The following is a 17,893-nucleotide window of genomic DNA, read 5'->3' as shown; positions in this document are numbered from 1 at the left end:
TTGTTACTCCACATGGATATAGAGTTATGACCCCAGTCAACTCTGGGGTTGTGTTGGGTGAGCCAAGGGTGGCCGAGGACTAATGGTGCAAGGGGTGAGTCCATGAGTAGAAATGATAGTGTCTCAGTGTGATTGCCAGAAGTGATGAGTGTGATAGGTTCAGTGGTGTGAGAAATGTTGGGGAGTTCTTGACCATTGAGAGCGTTGACGGATATCTTGTGCGTGAGTGAGGTGATAGGAATCTGGAGTTTGTGAGCGAGCTTGAAGTCCATGAAATTACCCTCTGCTCCTGAGTCCAGTAAGGCTTGGGTGTCGTGCGTGTGGGTGGCCCATCTTAGTCTTACCGGGAGGAGAGTAGATGATGAGGTCTTCTCTGTGGTGACACCACCCGATAGTAGCCTCATGTTTACTACCGGGCCTGATCTTTTACCGGGCAGGAGTGGATAAAGTGGCCCGCTCTACCACAGTAGAGACAGAGTCCTTGGGATCTCCGCCTCTCCCTCTCTTCCCGGAAGAGGCGAGCTCTCCCCAGCTGCATGGGTTCGTGAGCGGAGGCTGAACTGGCCGTGTTCCCGCCGCTGGCATGCCCGCCCTCCGTGTCGTTATACGGTCTGTTAGGGCATGCTCGGCGGCCAACACGACTCAGACGAGCGTCGACCCTCAAGGCTAGTTCCACTAGTCCGTTTAAACTCCTGGGAAGGTCCAGAACATAAATCTCCTTCTGGATCCGGTCCTCCAGCCCATGCAGGAACATGTCCCACTGCGCCTCCTCGTTCCACTGACACTCTGCGGCCAGAGTGCGGAATTGGATGGAGTATTCCGATACTGAACGGTCTCCTTGGCGAAGGTCAGCGAGTAGTCTGGCCGCCTCCCTACCCGCCACGGCCCGATCGAAGACCCTTCTCATCTCCTCGGAGAGTGTCTGGAAAGAGGTGCAGCATGGGTCCTGGTTCGCCCACACCGCCGTTCCCCAAAGAGCCGCTTTGCCTGATAGCAGTGTGAGTACGAATGCTACCTTAGACTGTTCACGGTTGATGGTCCGTGGCTGCAACGAGAAATGCATGGAACATCTCGTAAGAAAGGCTCTGCAATAGTCAGGATCACCTGAATAACCCTCTGGTGTCGGTAGCCGTGGCTCTAGCTGGGAATCCGGCTCTGGCGGGGCGGGTTGAACTGCCGGTGTAGGTGGCGCAGCGGAACCCCTCAGATGTTGTAATTGTTGGATCAGCTGGGCTACCTGCGTCGCAAGGGCTTGTACTGCCCGACCTGTGCTGGAGATGTTCTTCTCTTGTTGATCCATTCTCGTGATACTGCGGGAAATGAATTCGGTCAGACTCGTTGAACTCGCTGCATCCATGGTCTGGTCAGATCGTTCTGTGACAACACAGAGGCGGATGCAAGATGCAAGCAACGATGGTTTAATGAATATAGTTTACAACAGCAACAGGACAGACAGACTGTACTCAGACGGAATCCGACCCAGGGACTAGGGCGCATCTTCCAATGATAGCGTGCTGAGAAATCCAGGGAGTGTGTCCGGATGGGTAGGAAGGAGCACAGCAGAAAATCCACACAAGGGCGGCGAGAGAAGAGCACAGACACACGACACAACCTCAGGGAAGTAACAACGATCTGACAACAAGAAACACTGGTTACAGAACATATAAAGGGAAGATAAGTGGTTCCAGCTGGCGCAGACAATCAGACCGAGATTGGGAACCACACCCACACAAACACGGGAGAGAGAGAGAGAGAGAGAGAGAGAGAGAGAGAGAGAGAGAGAGAGAGAGAGAGAGAGAGAGAAAGAGAAAGAGAAAGAGAGAGGCAGTGGATTCATGAACCGTGACACCCTAGGCACACAGCCAAGACTATGCAGCAGTAGCTTCTGGACAAGCCTTGAGTAGCCCATCCAGAGCCCGGATTTGAACCCGATCTAACATCTCTGGAGACACCTGAAAATAGCTGTGCAGCGACGCTCCCAGTCCAACCTGACAAAGCTTGAGAGGATCTGCAGAGAATGGGAGAAACGCACCAAATACAGGTGTGCCAAACTTGTAGTGTGCTACCCAAGACTCGAGGCCGTAATCACTGCCAAAGGTGCTCAACAAAGTACTGAGTATAGGGTCTGAATACTTATGTAAATGTAATATTTCAGTTTTGTATTTTTAATACTGAAAACCTGAAAACCTGTTTTTCCTTTGTCATTATGGGGTATTGTGTGTACATTTGAGGGGGAAAAAAACAAATATAATACATTTTAGAATAAGGCTGTAAAGTAACAAAATGTGAAAAAAGTAAAGGGGTCTGAATACTTTCCGAATGCACTGTATGGTGTAAAAAGTACATTATTTTCTTTAGGAATGTAGTAGAGTAAAAGTAGAAGTTGTACAAAATATAAATTGTTCTTAGTACTTAAGAAGTACTTTAAAGTAGTTTTACTTCAGTACTCCACACCACTGATTAATTTACAAGCATAATTGTCTCCATAGTTCCTGGGAGGGGGAAATGTACCCATTTGTGATTCATACATTGATATTGTATTGAAACAGGAGGACCAGTAGGGAGCACCCTTCCCTCTCTGTATGTAAATACTAAATGTACGGTATTTCCAAATGTGAACTATTGTCAAGTAGAGGCAATACAGAGATAATAAAGAATGAATTAAGATAAGAAGATGAGTCAATACACTACTCAAGAGATGGCAAAAGTATTTTTATTAAATAAACAATAAATTACTATAAATAATACATGAATATATAAATAATGAATGCAATACTGAATTGACATCTCAGCATATCAGAACAACTTTTAAGAAAAATGGGTTTTAAATTAAACAATAACAGGAAATTCACAGCCAAAAGTTTCACTGCTGTTTTTAAGAGATGTGGAATGATTTGAGTTACTGGAGTTTTAGTGATGCATTGTTATTAGAGGTTGGTTGATGTACACACCACGTTCAAAAATGGTTAATGTATTGAAATGACTGTGCATTGATATGCGAGCTGGGGATATCCTTAAATGAAAATGACAGAAGGACTAGGAGAGATGTTTCCTGACATGCACACATAAAAACATTGTATAGAAACAAGTTGTTTTTTTGTATTATTTAAATTGTTCCTTGAAAAAACGTCTTCACTAATACCACACTAAGGATATACAACTACACATTTCCAAACGTTAAGACACCAAATTGAGTCACTTCTCACACACACATACAAACACACACACGCTGTATGATTGTATAAAACATTTGCGGGGAAACCCAGTTTAGATCAAAAGTGAATTCTTTGATAAATATAGTGAAACTTAATTGCTTGTAGGATACTTCTGGAATAGCTGTGCTCTATCGAAGGGTGATTTCCATAAGAAACCTTGGTAAACATTACCATGTCATAACTGATCGGTTATATTTGGACTGATTACTCTGGTAATGGAGGACTTGTTGTAAACATGCACTGGGCATGGGTCACCAGATGAAGTGGAGGGAGTGAATACGAGGGAGGGAAGTAAACTATAGAGATAGATACCGGACTAAAAAGAGACATCTATCTAGGTCTATGAGTAAACCATTTCCTGTCACAGGGTGAGTATGCGCAGGGAAAGCGCTGCCCTCGTGTGGCAGAGAGAAGGAAAGCCGGCATTAAAGAGTTAAAGGGAATTGGCACGTCACTTTGACATCAGAGCTTTCAAAAAAGCCCACAAAAGTTGTGCATGGCAAAGAACATTTCAGACTGTGATTTCTATATTTTGTGCAATTTAAAGATAACGTGACAAAATACCTATATTGTAAATAAATAAAGCCCTTTGTCAATTCATATTTACGTCACAATGCTTCCGTGGAAGTTGAGGTGCTCATTTACCAGCCCCATCATAAAGTATTTCAGCACAAAATCAATTCTTATGGTGGCAGCTACATAACATACTGTATACTTACAGGGCAAGGATGAGTAGAGCACAAGGTGAGCGGAAATTGGAAATCCATTTTTTATGAATAAAGGGAATTCCCTCGAATTTGAAGTACTTCATTTGATTCATTCTCTTCAATCCCAAAATTCTTTGGGTTGCAGATTTAGCTGGGGGTGGCGGATGGGGTCTTCCTTGGGTCTTCCTGCGGGGGGCAGCGGATGGGTTCTTCCTGGGGCATACATCTACACATCTACATTATAACAAAAATAACAAAATAAATTTGCAGTGGCGGCCACTATTTATTGCGCCGATGCTAAATGCATATAGGGGAAACACTGGGGTTGGCCTTGTTTTGGATTTCAGGATCAAAGGTTAATCCCAGGTGCAACTGGGATGTGATTGTGGGTGGTTTAGGACGATGGGCGTAGGAAAGGGAGACATAGGACGTGTTTTGGAATGAAAGCTCTCCTAAACATGATATTTTGAGTGACAATGAATTCCACATCTATAATGTTCTCCAAAGCATGCATTGATGCTCATATCACAACATAGATTTGTCGATCAATATCTTTTGATCTCTCTGTTTATCTCTCTCTTTCCTTAATCCCTAGTCCTAAATTTAAAGGTTGCTCTCCTGAGTGTTGTTGGCCGAGATGGGGTGCAGACCTCCGTTGTCGTTGAGTCTCCTGGCGCGGTAGGTTTCATAGTGGATGTTGTGGGTGACTTCCTTCAGGTCCTGGAGGTGAGACCTGGGAGGGAGAGTGGAGAGAGGGCGGGCATTAGCTGATAGCTACATACAGTTGGATTTGGTCACTAAAGTCAACTTCAAAGCCATAAGAGACTCATCTGTAATTGTATTGTAAGAATAGGAAAGCTATAAAGCATTAGTAAAAGATAGATCAATGTACGATTGATTGCTTTACCTGATGAGGAAATCTCGTAGCAGAGCAAATTCGCAGTGATTGGGATTTTCAACTGCAACAAAATACAAGAAAGAACCCATTTGGCATAAAAAAATCTAAATGACATTTGCTTCACATGTCTGAGCCTGGGACCAACTACAGTATGACAACGTCCATAAATCCATTCCCCCTGCCTCTCTGAGGAGAAAGGTCAACATAATACGCTTGGCATTAACTTCTCTAGGGTAGGGGGCAGCATTGGGAATTTTGGATGAAAAGCGTGCCCAAATTAAACTGCCTGCTACTCAGCCATAAAAGATAGAATATGCATACTAGATTTGCATAGAAAACACTGAAGTTTCTAAAAACTGTTTGAATGATGTCTGTGAGTATAACAGAACTCATATGGCAGGCAAAAACCTGAGAAAAAATCCAACCAGGAAGTGGGAAATCTGAGGTTTGTATTTTTTCAACTCTTAGACTATCGAATACACAGTGTCTATGGGGTCATATTGCACTTCCTAAGGCTTCCACTAGATGTCAACAGTCTTTAGAACCTTGTTTGATGCTTCTACTGTGAGTGGGGGTGAATGAGAGGGGAATGAGTCAGAGGTCTGCCAGAGAGCCACGAGCACAGTCTTGCGCGTTCACGTGAGAGCGAGCTCTGTTCCATTGCAATTCTACAGACAAAGGAATTCTCCGGTTGGAACATTAATGAAGATTTATGTTAAAAACATCCTAAAGATTGATTCTATACATCGTTTGACATGTTTCTACGGACTGTAACGGAACTGTTTGACTTTTCGTCTGCTCCTAGTGATCGTGCGTCGTGAGTTTGGATTGTGTACTGAAGGCGCGAACAAAAATGAGGTATTTGGACATAAATGATGGACATTGTCAAACAAAACAAACATTTATTGTGGAACTGAGAATCCTGGGAGTGCATTCTGATGAAGATCATCAAAGGTGAGTGAATATTTATAATGCTATTTCTGACTTCTGTTGACTACACAACATGGCGAATATCTGTTTGGGTTGTTCTTGTCTCTGAGCGCTGTACTCAGATTATAGTATGGTGTGCTTTTTCCGTAAAGTTTTTTGGAAATCTGACACAGCGGTTGCATTAAGGAGAAGTGGATCTAAAATTCCATGCATAACAGTTGTATCTTTTAGCAATGTTTGTTATGAGTATTTCTGTAAATTGATGTGGCTCTACAAAATCACTGGATGTTTTGGAACTACTCAACGTAACGCACCAATGTAAACCCAGATTTTTGGATATAAATATGAACTTTACCGAACAAAACATACATGTATTGTGTAACATGAAGTCCTATGAGTGTCATCTGATGAAGATCATCAAAGGTTAGTGATTAATTGTATCTATATTTCTGCTTTTTGTGACTCCTCTCTTAACCACCCTTTAACCACTGCGCCACCTGGGAGGCCCGTAGTGACTCCTCTCTTTGGCTGGAAAAATGGCTGTGTTTTTCTGTGACTTGGCTCTGACCTAACATAATCGTTTGGTTTGCTTTTCGAAATCGGACACTGTAGCTGGATTTACAACAAGTGTATCTTTAAAATGGTGTAAAATACATGTATGTTTGAGGAATTTTAATTATGGGATTTCTGTTTTTTTTTTATTTGGCGCCCTGCAGTTTTACTGGCTGTTGACGAGGTTCGACGCTACCGTCCCACGTACCCTAGAGAGGTTAATATTGGACCTAATTAATTATATAGAGGTTATAAATAAACCTACCTTCTACCACACCCCAGGCTGTCTTCCTCCCCAGAACCCTTTTGCCGTTCACTTGGAACTCCTTGTCGCTGCCCACCACTGCAAAGGGCATGGTCTCCTGTGAACAGACTCGTTTAAACAGGGTTCAATTGGACGAGGAAAACATAAGAAATGTACAAATCCCTTGCAATAGACAGAGTCAGGAGATATTATTCTTCTGAGGAGGGGTGTCAGAAAGACAGCTAAAATGACAAAGAAGCAGAAAGATAGAATAAGAGAAATAGTCTGATATTCATATGAAATTAATTTCAATATTTGAATTGCCTAATCATTTTGGCAATCCCTATTTTGCATGCTCATACCTTTGAGGCATGGGAGAAAAAGAGGGAGATGTACAAATGTATTCCACTTGAGAGGAAGAGTATTAGGGAGGCATAATCAATTGAAGTGATTGAGTCCTTTACAGTAGAATGTAAGGTCGTGGATTTCAAAAATTGGAACAGAGCCCCTTACCCTAATCTTGTCATTTTCATTCTTATCCTCCATGTCATCATCAAACTCATTCTGCGGGTAGTACTCAATCCCATGCGTCTCCAGCTCCTTCCTCACCTAAGAGATGAAGAGGAGGCAGAGGTTACATATCCTAATGTGCACTATAATAATGTGTTCCCTCATGACCTGGTTATCCATAACAAGTTCTACCATGACTTCTATCTAGACCAGGGATATTCAACCTGGTGTCCGCGGCCCCTAGTACAGCTGAGGGTCCGTGAAAATGTAGATACCAAAGAGCTCCAAAGAGCTCTATTTTCATGTCATCCAACAAATCTAAACGCCTGGAGTTTACTCACTAGCATTGGTACTTGGATTGGAACTGGTGCTTTGGACAGATGACATAGTGCTCTTTGGCCACGCACACCAGTGCTGGATTTGGTGTCTAAAAAAGAATGCATTAGCAGAAAAGAACCCCATACCCACTGTAAAATATGGTGGAAGATATTTGATGTTATGGGGCTATTTTGCTTCCACTGGTCCTGGGGCCCTTGTTAAGGTCAACAGCATCATTAACTTTACCCAGTTCCAGGACATTTTTGCCAAAAACATCAAAATCCACAAATAAATGGTTAATTGGCCACAAAATCATAATTTTGCAATGGCAACCTCAGTCTCTGAACTTGAAACCCATTCAAAACCTGTGGGTTGAATTGAAGAGGGCAGTCCATAAGCGCAGACAAAGGAAATCAAGGATTCGGGAGGATTCTACAGTATATAGAGAAATGGTCTAAGATCCCTTCCAATGTGTTCTCCAACTTATAAAACATTTTAGAAAAAGGCTCAATGCCATTACCCTCAATATATATTATATATATATTATATTACCCTCAATATACAGTAGAAGTCAAACGTTTTGACACACCTACTCATTCCAGGGTTTTTCTTTATTTTTACTATTTTCTACATTGTTGAATAATAGTGAAGACATCAAAACTATGAAATAACACATATGGAATCATGTAGTAACAAAAAAATATATATTTTATATTTGAGATTCTTCAAAGTAACCACCCTTTGACTTGATGAAAGCTTTGCACACTCTTGGCATTCTCCCAACCAGCTTCATGAGGTCACCTGGAATACATTTCAATTAACAGGTGTGCATTGTTAAAAGTTCATTTGTGGAATTTCTTTCCTTCTTAATGCGTTTGGGCCAATCAGTTGTGTTGTGACACGGTCAGGTTGGTATACTGAAGATAGCCCTTTTTAGTAAAATAAAAGTCCATATTATGGCAAGAACAGCTCAAATAAGCAAAGAGAGACGACAGTCCATCATTACTTTTTTTCCTTCTTTTTTATTTTTTAAATATTTTTTTTATGTAACTAGGCAAGTCAGTTAAGAACAAATTCTTATTTACAATGACAGCCTACCAGGAAACAGTGGGTTAACTGCCTTGTTCAGGGGCAGAACGATAGATCTTTACCTTGTCAGCTCTGGGATTCGGTCCAGCAACCTTTAGGTTACTGACCCACCACTCTAACCACTAGGCTACCTGCCGCCCCATTTAAGCCATGAAGGTCAGTCAATCCGGAAAATTTCAAGAACTTCGAAAGTTTCTTCAAGTGCAGTCGCAAAAACCATCAAGCGCCTTGAAACTGGTTGCCACAGGAAAGGAAGACCAAGAGTTACCTCTGCTGCAGAAGATAAGTTAGTCATTAGAGTTACCAGCCTCAGAAATCAGCAACTAACTGCACCTCAGATTGCACCTCACAGAGTTCAAGTAGCAGACATCTCAACATCAACTGTTCAGAGGAGACTGCGTGAATCAGGCCTTCATAGTCGAATTGCTGCAAAGAAACCACTACTAAAGGACACCAATAAGAAGAAGAGACTTGCTTGGGCCAAGAAATACGAGTAATGGGCATTAGACCGGTGGGAATCTGTCATTTGGTCTAATGAGTCCACATTTGAGATTTTTGTTCCAACCGCCGTGTCTTTGTGAGACGCAGAGTTAGTGAACGGATGATCTCCGCATGTGTGGTTCCCATCATGAATCATTGAGGAGGAGGTGTGATGGTGCTTTCCTGGTGACACTGTCTGTGATTTGTTTAGAATTCAAGGCACACTTAACCAGCATTGCTACCACAGCATTCTGCAGCGATACGCCATCCCAGCTAGTTTGCGCTTAGGGGGACTATGATTTTTTTCCACAACAGAACAATGACCCAACACACCACCAGGCTGTGCAAGGGCTATTTGACCAAGAAGGAGAGTGATGGAGTGCTGCATCAGACCTGCTGCATCAGATCTGGCCTCCACAATCACCCGACCTCAACCCAATTGAGATGGTTTGGGATGAGTTGTATCGCAGAGTGAAGGAAAAGCAGCCAACAAGTGCTCAGCATATGTGGGAACTCCTTCAAGACTGTTGGAAAAGCATTCCAGGTGAAGCTGGTTGAGAGAATGCCAAGAGTGTGCAAAGCTGTCATCAAGGCAAAGGGTTGCTACTTTGAAGATTCTAAAATACAACATCTATTATTTAACACTTTTTTGGTTACTACATGATTCCATATGTGTTATTTCATAGTGTTGATGTCTTCACTGTTATTCTACAATGTAGAAAATAGTACCCTGAAATAAAATGAAACTCTGGAATGAGTAGGTGTGTCCAAACTTTTGACTGGTACTGTACTTACTCATGATATACAGTACTTCTGCCAGGTAAGCCTACTTTGCAAATAACATTTAATTGAGAAGGTTTTGGGACAGGTATTTCTGTCAACCAACAAGACGGTTATCACAATAACTGGCTAAACCCTGTGATAAACAAACGTGAGCACCACATAGACAGACGGGCAATATTGCTGGAAATGAATTGGCAGATATTGTGTCAGATTTGGCTTTTTAACCCAATAGTGGCTAACCAGGGGCGGGATAATGTCCATGTTGATTAGATAGTAGCTGCGAGCGCTTGCGATGTCTGATAATTATGAGATTTGTTTATGACAGTTTGGGGTGGAACACCTGAAAATTGCACGTACTTTCAGAATTGTTTGGCGAGCTATACATTGGTGGGCTGTACGATTGGGGACCTCTGTTTTACACTCTTCCAATTATAATGTGGGGAAAAAACTATCAACCAAATCTATTCATTTTAAAATGTTGATTACTTCTTGCCATTATCATTCACCTGATGATACATATTTTTTTTGCTATGATGGGGGTCCCTGGGTTGCTGGTTTGCCTTGGCTGGGGTCCCTGGTTGAAGACCCCTGATCTAGACTGTAGTTCCACATAAACAGTATCATCCATAAAGGTCTCTCCCTGATACATGGCTGTTGTCTCCTTTGATGCCATAGAAGTCAACAGCCATGTATTAGGGTTCATCGAGGTCAAGGGTCAAGGTATCTCATCCCTCACCCTGTGTTTGAACTCATTCTTCTCGTCAGGGGTCATGGTGTCAGACTTGGCGATGACGGGGATGATGTTCACCACACGACTTAGGTGCTTCATGAACTCAATGTCTAGCTGTCGAAGACTGAGAGAGAGAGAGACATTACCTTGTCAGCTGGGATAGAAACAATTAGCAATCTTACAGCAAAGCTGGCATGCATTCGTGATTCTACAAGCAGGATTGCATGTAGTGAACAAATCTTTACAAAAGCTTCCCAATTTCAACCCAAAACCCAGTCTTTTCAGAACAGTTATATGTCTGACTTTAGGACAGATACAGGCTCATTGAACAACAGTTCTGTCCCTGATCGAGGTCCTTGGGTGTAGGTGACAGCACAGATGTCACGACTTCTGCCGAAGTCGTTGCCTCTCCGTGTTCGGGCGGTGCTCGGCGTTCGACGTCACCGGTCTTCTAGCCATCATTGATCCTTTTTTCATTTTCCATTGGTTTTGTCTTGTCTTCCCACACACCTGTTTTCAATCCCATTCATTACCTGTTGTGTATTTAACCCTCTGTTTCCCCTCATGTCTTTGTCAGAGATTGATTTGTTGTCAGTGTAGTGTTATTGTTTGTATAGGTGCGCGTCGGGTCTTCGTACCCATGTTTTGTTTGTTTGTACATTTATTGTTATGGAGCATACTTGTGGAACAACAGGAATCTCCCGTGAACGTTTTTTCCTCTCCGGAATCGAGGATCCATTTATCCCTACCCACGGGATACAACGGAGATACTGCCGGCTGCCAGGGGTTCCTCCTCAAGCTAAACTTATATCTAGCCACGGCCTCCCCAGTACCATCTGACCGTGAGAAGAGTTAACGCCCTCGTCTCATGCCTCACCGGGAAAGCCCTGGAATGGGCCAGCGCTGTGTGTAGAAGGGAGGATGCGGCGTTGGACCATTTTGAGGAGTTCACCCGCCAGTTCCGGATAGTATTCGATCACCCACCTGAAGGCAAAGCAGCGGGTGAGCTCCTCTATCATCTGAGGCAGGAGACGAGGAGTGCACAGGATTTTGCTTTGGAATTTAGGACCTTGGCTGCCGGCGCTGGATGGAGCGACAGGGTCCTGATCGACCATTACCGTTGTAGTCTACGCGAGGATGTCCGTCGGGAGCTGGCCTGTAGAGACACCACCCTCACCTTCGACCAGCTGGTGGACATGTCCATCAAGCTGGACAACATGCTGGCTACTCGTGGACGTCTAGATCGGGCTCTGGTTGTTCCATCCTCCCGCACCCTCTCTCCGGAACCTATGGAATTGGGAGGGATGGTGCGCAGGGAGACCGGAGGGGGTTCCCGCTCGAGCACCATTCATGGTCGCAGAGGGCACACTGCTGGTCGGTGCCGGGTTGGTTCCTCTGGGAATAGAGAGGGCAGGCAGGGCATTCTGGCGTCACCCCAGGTGAGTAGGCACCATTCTCATCCAGAGCCCTCTGCTGCACTAATGTTTGTCTCTGTCTCTTTTCCTGATTTTTCACTGCATTCCCAGTATAAGGCACTAGTTGATTCAGGTACGGCTGGGAATTTCATTAATAAAAGTCTAGCTCATAGTTTAGGGATCCCTATTGTTCCTGTGGATATGCCTATCCCTATTCATACCTTAGATAGTCGACCATTAGGGTCAGGGTTTATCAGGGAGGTTACCGCACCGTTGTGTATGATAACGCAGGAGGGTTACAAGGAGAAGATTAGTCTTTTCCTTATTGATTCTCCTGCGTATTCTGTGGTGCTAGGCCTACCCTGGTTAGTTTGTCATAACCCCACTGTTTCTTGGCCACAGAGGGCTCTCACGGGGTGGTCGCGAGAATGCTCAGGTAGGTGTTTAGGGGTTTCCGTTGGTGCTACTACAGTGGAAAGTCCAGACCAGGTCTCCACCGTGCGCATTCCCCCCGAATATGCCGATTTGGCTCTCGCCTTCTGTAAAAAGAAGGCGACTCAATTACCACCCCATCGACGGGGGGATTGTGTGATAGATCTCCTGGTAGACGCTGCATATCCCAAGAGTCACGTGTATCCCCTGTCGCAAGCGGAGACGGAGGCTATGGAGACATATGTCTCTGAATCCCTGCATCAGGGGTTCATTCAGCCATCCATTTCACCCGTCTCCTCGAGTTTCTTTTTTGTGAAGAAAAAGGATGGCGGTTTACGCCCGTGCATTGATTATCGAGGTCTTAATAAAATCACAGTGAAATATAGCTACCCGCTACCTCTGATCAATACGGTTATTGAGTTAATGCACGGGGCACGTTTTTTCACAAAATTGGATCTCAGGAGTGCGTACAATCTGGTGCGTATTAAGAAGGGTGATGAGTGGAAGACGGCATTTAGCATGCTTGACAACAGAAAACATCCCGTTAACAGAAAACATCCCATTAGTCGCAATGATCAACGCAAGAAAAAGAACATGGTACACAGAAGACTAACTGTTTATGTAAAGAGAAATTTCACAGTACAGATGAGTTGGCTTCATCTGTTGGAGCGAACCATGTTGCCTGGTTGTGTTGTGATGTAGCTCAAGAATGTGTTTAGATCTCAAATGAAATGTCAGTACAGCTGGAAGTAAACTCATTAGAAATGAGAGAGAGAACTGAGAGGGAGTCTGTGTGTGTGCGTGAGCTTCCATGCATGCGTGCGCATGTGAACGCCAATCAGATGTCAATGAGAGATACTAGGAAGTGGCTGTAACTCGTGCATCCATATGAGCATGTTCTAAATTAGGACATTTCTATTTCTGAATCACATGATGTATTTTTAACTCACGAGTGTCCCGTTGGGGAGATAAAGTAGAGGCAGCAGTGAACTCTGGTGTCAGGGATTCGCTTCTTTCGAGCAATATTGACCTCTTCCTTCAGGAACTTCTCATACTGCTCGTTGATGTACTTGGAGATGGGATCCCAGCTGAAGATGGATGGAACATGGTGGGTGTTAGGAATATACAGTATAAATACACACAAAAGCGTTATAGCCGTGGTGGGTAGTTGGGTACGGTCAGGATAAGGAGAATGTACAGTATGTACATAGTTTGGCAGTTCTATTCCTCTCTGAATCATATGCACGGTTGACTCTAAATCCTACGCATGCCATTGTGCTTAACTAATTGAAAAATGTAGTGACCCCAAACAAAACATAGACTGTGTGTAAGCGCACAATAATGAACATTCTTCCCACATACTCACCAGTTTTCATTGTTGATCTGATCACCAAAACCCGGTGTGTCGATTACTGTCAACTTCATCTTCACTCCGCCCTCCTCAATCACTGCAACATTCAATTACCACATTCAATACAACATTCACACTGTAAGTACTTTTGACAAAATCAAGTGACAAAAAGTTAAACACGCAACCATTCAATAAATGATATGTGCGTTTTGTCCTTGTCTCGTAGATGGGGATTTTTCTTTGATGTCAGTGAGGATGACAAATGTGCAACGATGCAGAAGTAAAGCTAGCACTACAGTGTTTTTGGCCAGACAGAAAAAGACGGAAGCTCTTCTCTGCCTCTGTGTCTTCCAGGGATGCCAGGTGGGCGGCACATGCCAGTTGTGCCAGTCTAAGACACCTCAGGGCATATTCTGTCAAGTCTGGCAGTGCAACACTGCAGCCCCTGCAGTCAACACAACCTAGTGTATGGTTATAAATGCCATCACTACAACATTATAACATGAATTGGCCTCTGAAAGCTAACCAAACAACCGAACCAAGCAAATGACAGCTCTAATCAAATATCAACAGTAGAAGATACACACATACTCACACACAAACACTCCCACGCACACACTCTATCCCTCTCTCTCTTGCGCGCGCGCGCGCACACACACACACACACACACACACACACACACACACACACACACACACACACACACACACACACACACACACACACACACACACACACACACACACACACACACACACACACACACACACACACACACACACACACACACACACACACACACACACACACACACACTCTATCCCTCTCTCTCTCTTGCTCACACACACACATAAATGTCTCTCTCACCGTGGGACACAGCCTTGATCTCCACTGTCTTGGGGATCTTATGCTCGCTGCCCCATCCTGAGCTCCACCTGCTGACCTGGGACTTGAACAGCGTGTTCACCAGCGTTGACTTCCCCAGCCCGCTGTGACCTGAGAGAGAGGGTGGAGGGAGAGCATGGTTTGAGGCATGATGTTGTTGAGGAAGAGAGACAGAACAAGGGAGAGACAGAACAAGGGAGGGGCACGACTTCATTTCATGTTTCATGTCTCTGTGTTTGCTCACACCATGGGTTCACTTACTCTTCAGAAAGACACTAAATACATCAATCATACCAGACACAAACAGAAGAGGTTGTTGTCCTTCCTTACTTACCCACTATCATAATATTGAAGTCGAAACCAGCCTTCATGGTCTTCTTCCTCATCTGCTCGATGATGGTGTCTATCCCAATATATCCCAGCAACGTGGATCCACCGCCAGAGTGTCCCAACCCGGGAACTCGATCAACCCCGACCCCGCCACCTAGCCCTGATGGTCCATGGGGTGCTGTGGGGGATGGTGCTGCCACATGAGGGGGCTTGGCAGGGACAGCAGGTTTGGGTCTCACTTCAGGGGGAACAATGGACTCTGACATGTCTGGAGGGTAAAACAGGCTTTTATTAGGCCTATTTCATTGGGCTATATACTGTACAGTATTCATACCCCTTGACTTTTTCCACATATCGTTGTGTTACAGCCTGAATTTAAAAGGGATTCAATTGAGAAGTTGTGTCACTGGCCTACACCTAATATCCCATTATGTCAAAGTGGAATTATGTTTTTAGACATGTTTATACATTTATTAAAAATGAAAAACTGAAATGTCTTGAGTCAATAAGTAGCCAACCCCTTTGTTGCGGCAAGCTTAAATAAGTTCTGTAGTAAAAATATACTTAACTAGTCATATAATAAGTTGCATGGACTCACTCTGTCTGCAATAATAGTGTTTAACATTAAATAGTGTTTAACATTTGAATGACTACCTCATCTCTGTACTCTACACATACAATTATCTGTAAGGTGCCTCAGTCAGGTAGTGATGGTGAATTAATACACCCAGGCACAACAAAGACACAGGCATTCTTTCTAACTCAGTTGCCAGAAAGGAAGGAAACTTCTCACGGATTTCACCATGAGGCCAATGGTGACTTTAAAACAGTTACAGAGTTTAAAGGCTGTGATATGAGAAAACTGAGGATGGATCAACAACATTGTAGTTACTCCACAATACTAACTTAAATGAGAGTGAAAAGAAGGAAGAAATGAACTTTATCTACCGAATACAAAGCTTTATGTTTGGGGCAAATCCAACACAACACATCACTGAGTACCTCTCTTCATATTTTTAAGCATGATGGTGGCTGCATCATGTTATCGGTATGCTTGTCATTTGTCACACCCTGTGCTGTTTCACCTGTCTTTGTGATTGTCTCCAACCCCCTCCATGTGTCGCCCATCTTCCCCATTATCCCCTGTGAATTTATACCTAAGTTCTCTATTTGTCTTTTGCCAGTTCGTTTTGTTCATTCAGACATACCAGCGTTTTTACCCTTGCTCTTGTCCTGTCTATAGTGCATGTTTCCTAGTTTTCTGCCTGCGTCACCATCTCCTCCCAAGGAGCCACCATTGGGAGGCATGAGGAACTGCTTCGTGGCTGAACGAAGCAGTTCCTCAAACTGCTGGCTGAACTCCATGACTGGACATCAGACATTTTGCTGGAGCAATTACGCAGGTGGTCTGGGAGGCAGCCTACCATGGTGGTAACCCCACAGCCCCTCAGTAACCCAGCTGCTAGCAGCGCCGTCTCATCGGTCACTCCACCTTCTCGGGAGCCCCACTTACCTCCCCCGGAATGCTTCAATGGAGAGCCGAGCACCTGTCGGGCATTTCTAGCTCCGTGTGCCCTCGTTTTCTAGCTTCAGCCCTCCTCCTTCCCCTTGGATCGCTCCAAGATAGCCCATCTCATCACGCCGGAGGGCCAGGAGGGCTCTCATCTGGGTTAGTGCTGTATGGGAACAGCAGCCGGCCCTATGCGTTAGTCTAGAGGGGTTTGTGGGAGAGATAAAGGTTTTTTTACGCCCCGTTCTCTGGGAAAGAAGCTGACCTGGAAGCTGATCCAGCTTCGGCAGGACTCCCGCAGTGTGGCAGACTATGCGGTGGAGTTCTGCACGTTGGCAGTGGAGAGTGCTTGGAACCAAAAAGCACTGTTCGATATGTTCCTGCACGGTGTCTCTGAGGAGGTCAAGGACAAGCTTGCAGCTCGGGAGTTACCTACGGATCTCGATTCCCTCAATGCTTTGACCATCCGGATCAATGGACGACTACTGGAACGACGGAGGCAGAGGAAATTCGACTTTGCTTGCACGCCCAGGGATTCCACCTTGCCTCCGAGTCACCTGGAGGTCACCAACGATCCCATTGCAGAGGGAACCAGAGGCTTCCTGGCCTTCCCCAAGAGTCGCCAAAGACGGCTGAGTCACCGCTTCCCAATACTATGCAACTAGGTAGAGCTGGGCTATCGCCAGCGGAACGGCAATACAGGATCAACACGAAGAGTTGTCTGTATTGCGGGACTCTTGGTCATTTTGTATCCTCTTGTCCTTTAAAAAAATATAGGCTCACTGGTAGGAGTGAGTAGTCTGGTAGGATATATGGAGAACTTTCCTGCCTCTCTTGCTCACACCCCTTTTCATGCCATACTGTTGTGGAGAAACCAGTCTAAATCTCTATGGGTCCTCATTAACTCTGGGACCGATGAAAGCTTTTTGGACGCTACCCTGGCTTCCGAGCTGAACATCCCCACTCAGCCCCTCTCCACTCCCATGGACGTTAGAGTGCTAGACGGGCGCTCTATAGGCCACGTCACTCATATTACCACTCCCATCAACCTACGGGTGTCAGGGAATCACAGCGAGACTATTCAATTCCTGCTCATCAAGTCTCCTCAGATTCCCATCGTTTTGGGATTCTCCTGGCGACACAATCCCCTCATCAACTGGTCTACTGGTGCCATCATGGGCTGGAGTCTGTTCTACCACGCCCACTGTGTGAAGTCAGTGCAACATGCCCTGGGACATCTTCCTGTGAGCTTGGAAGGTGCCCCGGACATCTCTGCCATTCCCGCGGAGTACAAGGACCTTCGGGAGGTGTTCAACAAGGCTCGAGACACTTTGCTTCCTCCGCACCGACCATATGACTGCGGGATTGACCATCTCACTAACACCACTGCTCCCCAGGGACGACTGTACTCGCTGTCAGATCCGGAGACCAAGGCTATGGACACCTACATTGGAGACTCCCTAACTGCATGATTTATACAGTCTTCGTCCTCTCCCGCCGGCACAGGGTTCTT

The 17,893-nt window shown here is 44.8% G+C and overlaps 1 protein-coding gene across 2 annotated transcripts in view; it reads right to left on the bottom strand.

The window, feature by feature from the left end:
• Positions 1-2,691: 2,691 nt before the first annotated feature.
• The window catches only part of LOC118364792 (neuronal-specific septin-3-like), a 28,829-nt gene continuing 13,627 nt past the window's right edge, over positions 2,692-17,893 (bottom strand). For both annotated transcript variants that reach the window (XM_052490290.1, XM_052490288.1), the window contains exons 2-10: positions 14,875-15,138; positions 14,523-14,651; positions 13,670-13,751; positions 13,254-13,391; positions 10,463-10,580; positions 7,060-7,155; positions 6,568-6,664; positions 4,830-4,881; positions 2,692-4,655 (exon numbers count right to left, since the gene is read on the bottom strand). In XM_052490290.1, coding sequence (XP_052346250.1) covers positions 4,526-4,655; positions 4,830-4,881; positions 6,568-6,664; positions 7,060-7,155; positions 10,463-10,580; positions 13,254-13,391; positions 13,670-13,751; positions 14,523-14,651; positions 14,875-15,136 — 1,104 coding nt within the window. In that variant the 5' untranslated portion in view covers positions 15,137-15,138 and the 3' untranslated portion in view covers positions 2,692-4,525. The remainder of the gene's footprint in view (positions 4,656-4,829; positions 4,882-6,567; positions 6,665-7,059; positions 7,156-10,462; positions 10,581-13,253; positions 13,392-13,669; positions 13,752-14,522; positions 14,652-14,874; positions 15,139-17,893) is intronic.

This window comes from Oncorhynchus keta, chromosome 32, assembly GCF_023373465.1.
Source record: "Oncorhynchus keta strain PuntledgeMale-10-30-2019 chromosome 32, Oket_V2, whole genome shotgun sequence".
Classification (NCBI taxonomy): Eukaryota; Metazoa; Chordata; class Actinopteri; order Salmoniformes; family Salmonidae; genus Oncorhynchus; species Oncorhynchus keta.
This window is presented reverse-complemented; position numbering and strand designations above follow the sequence as displayed.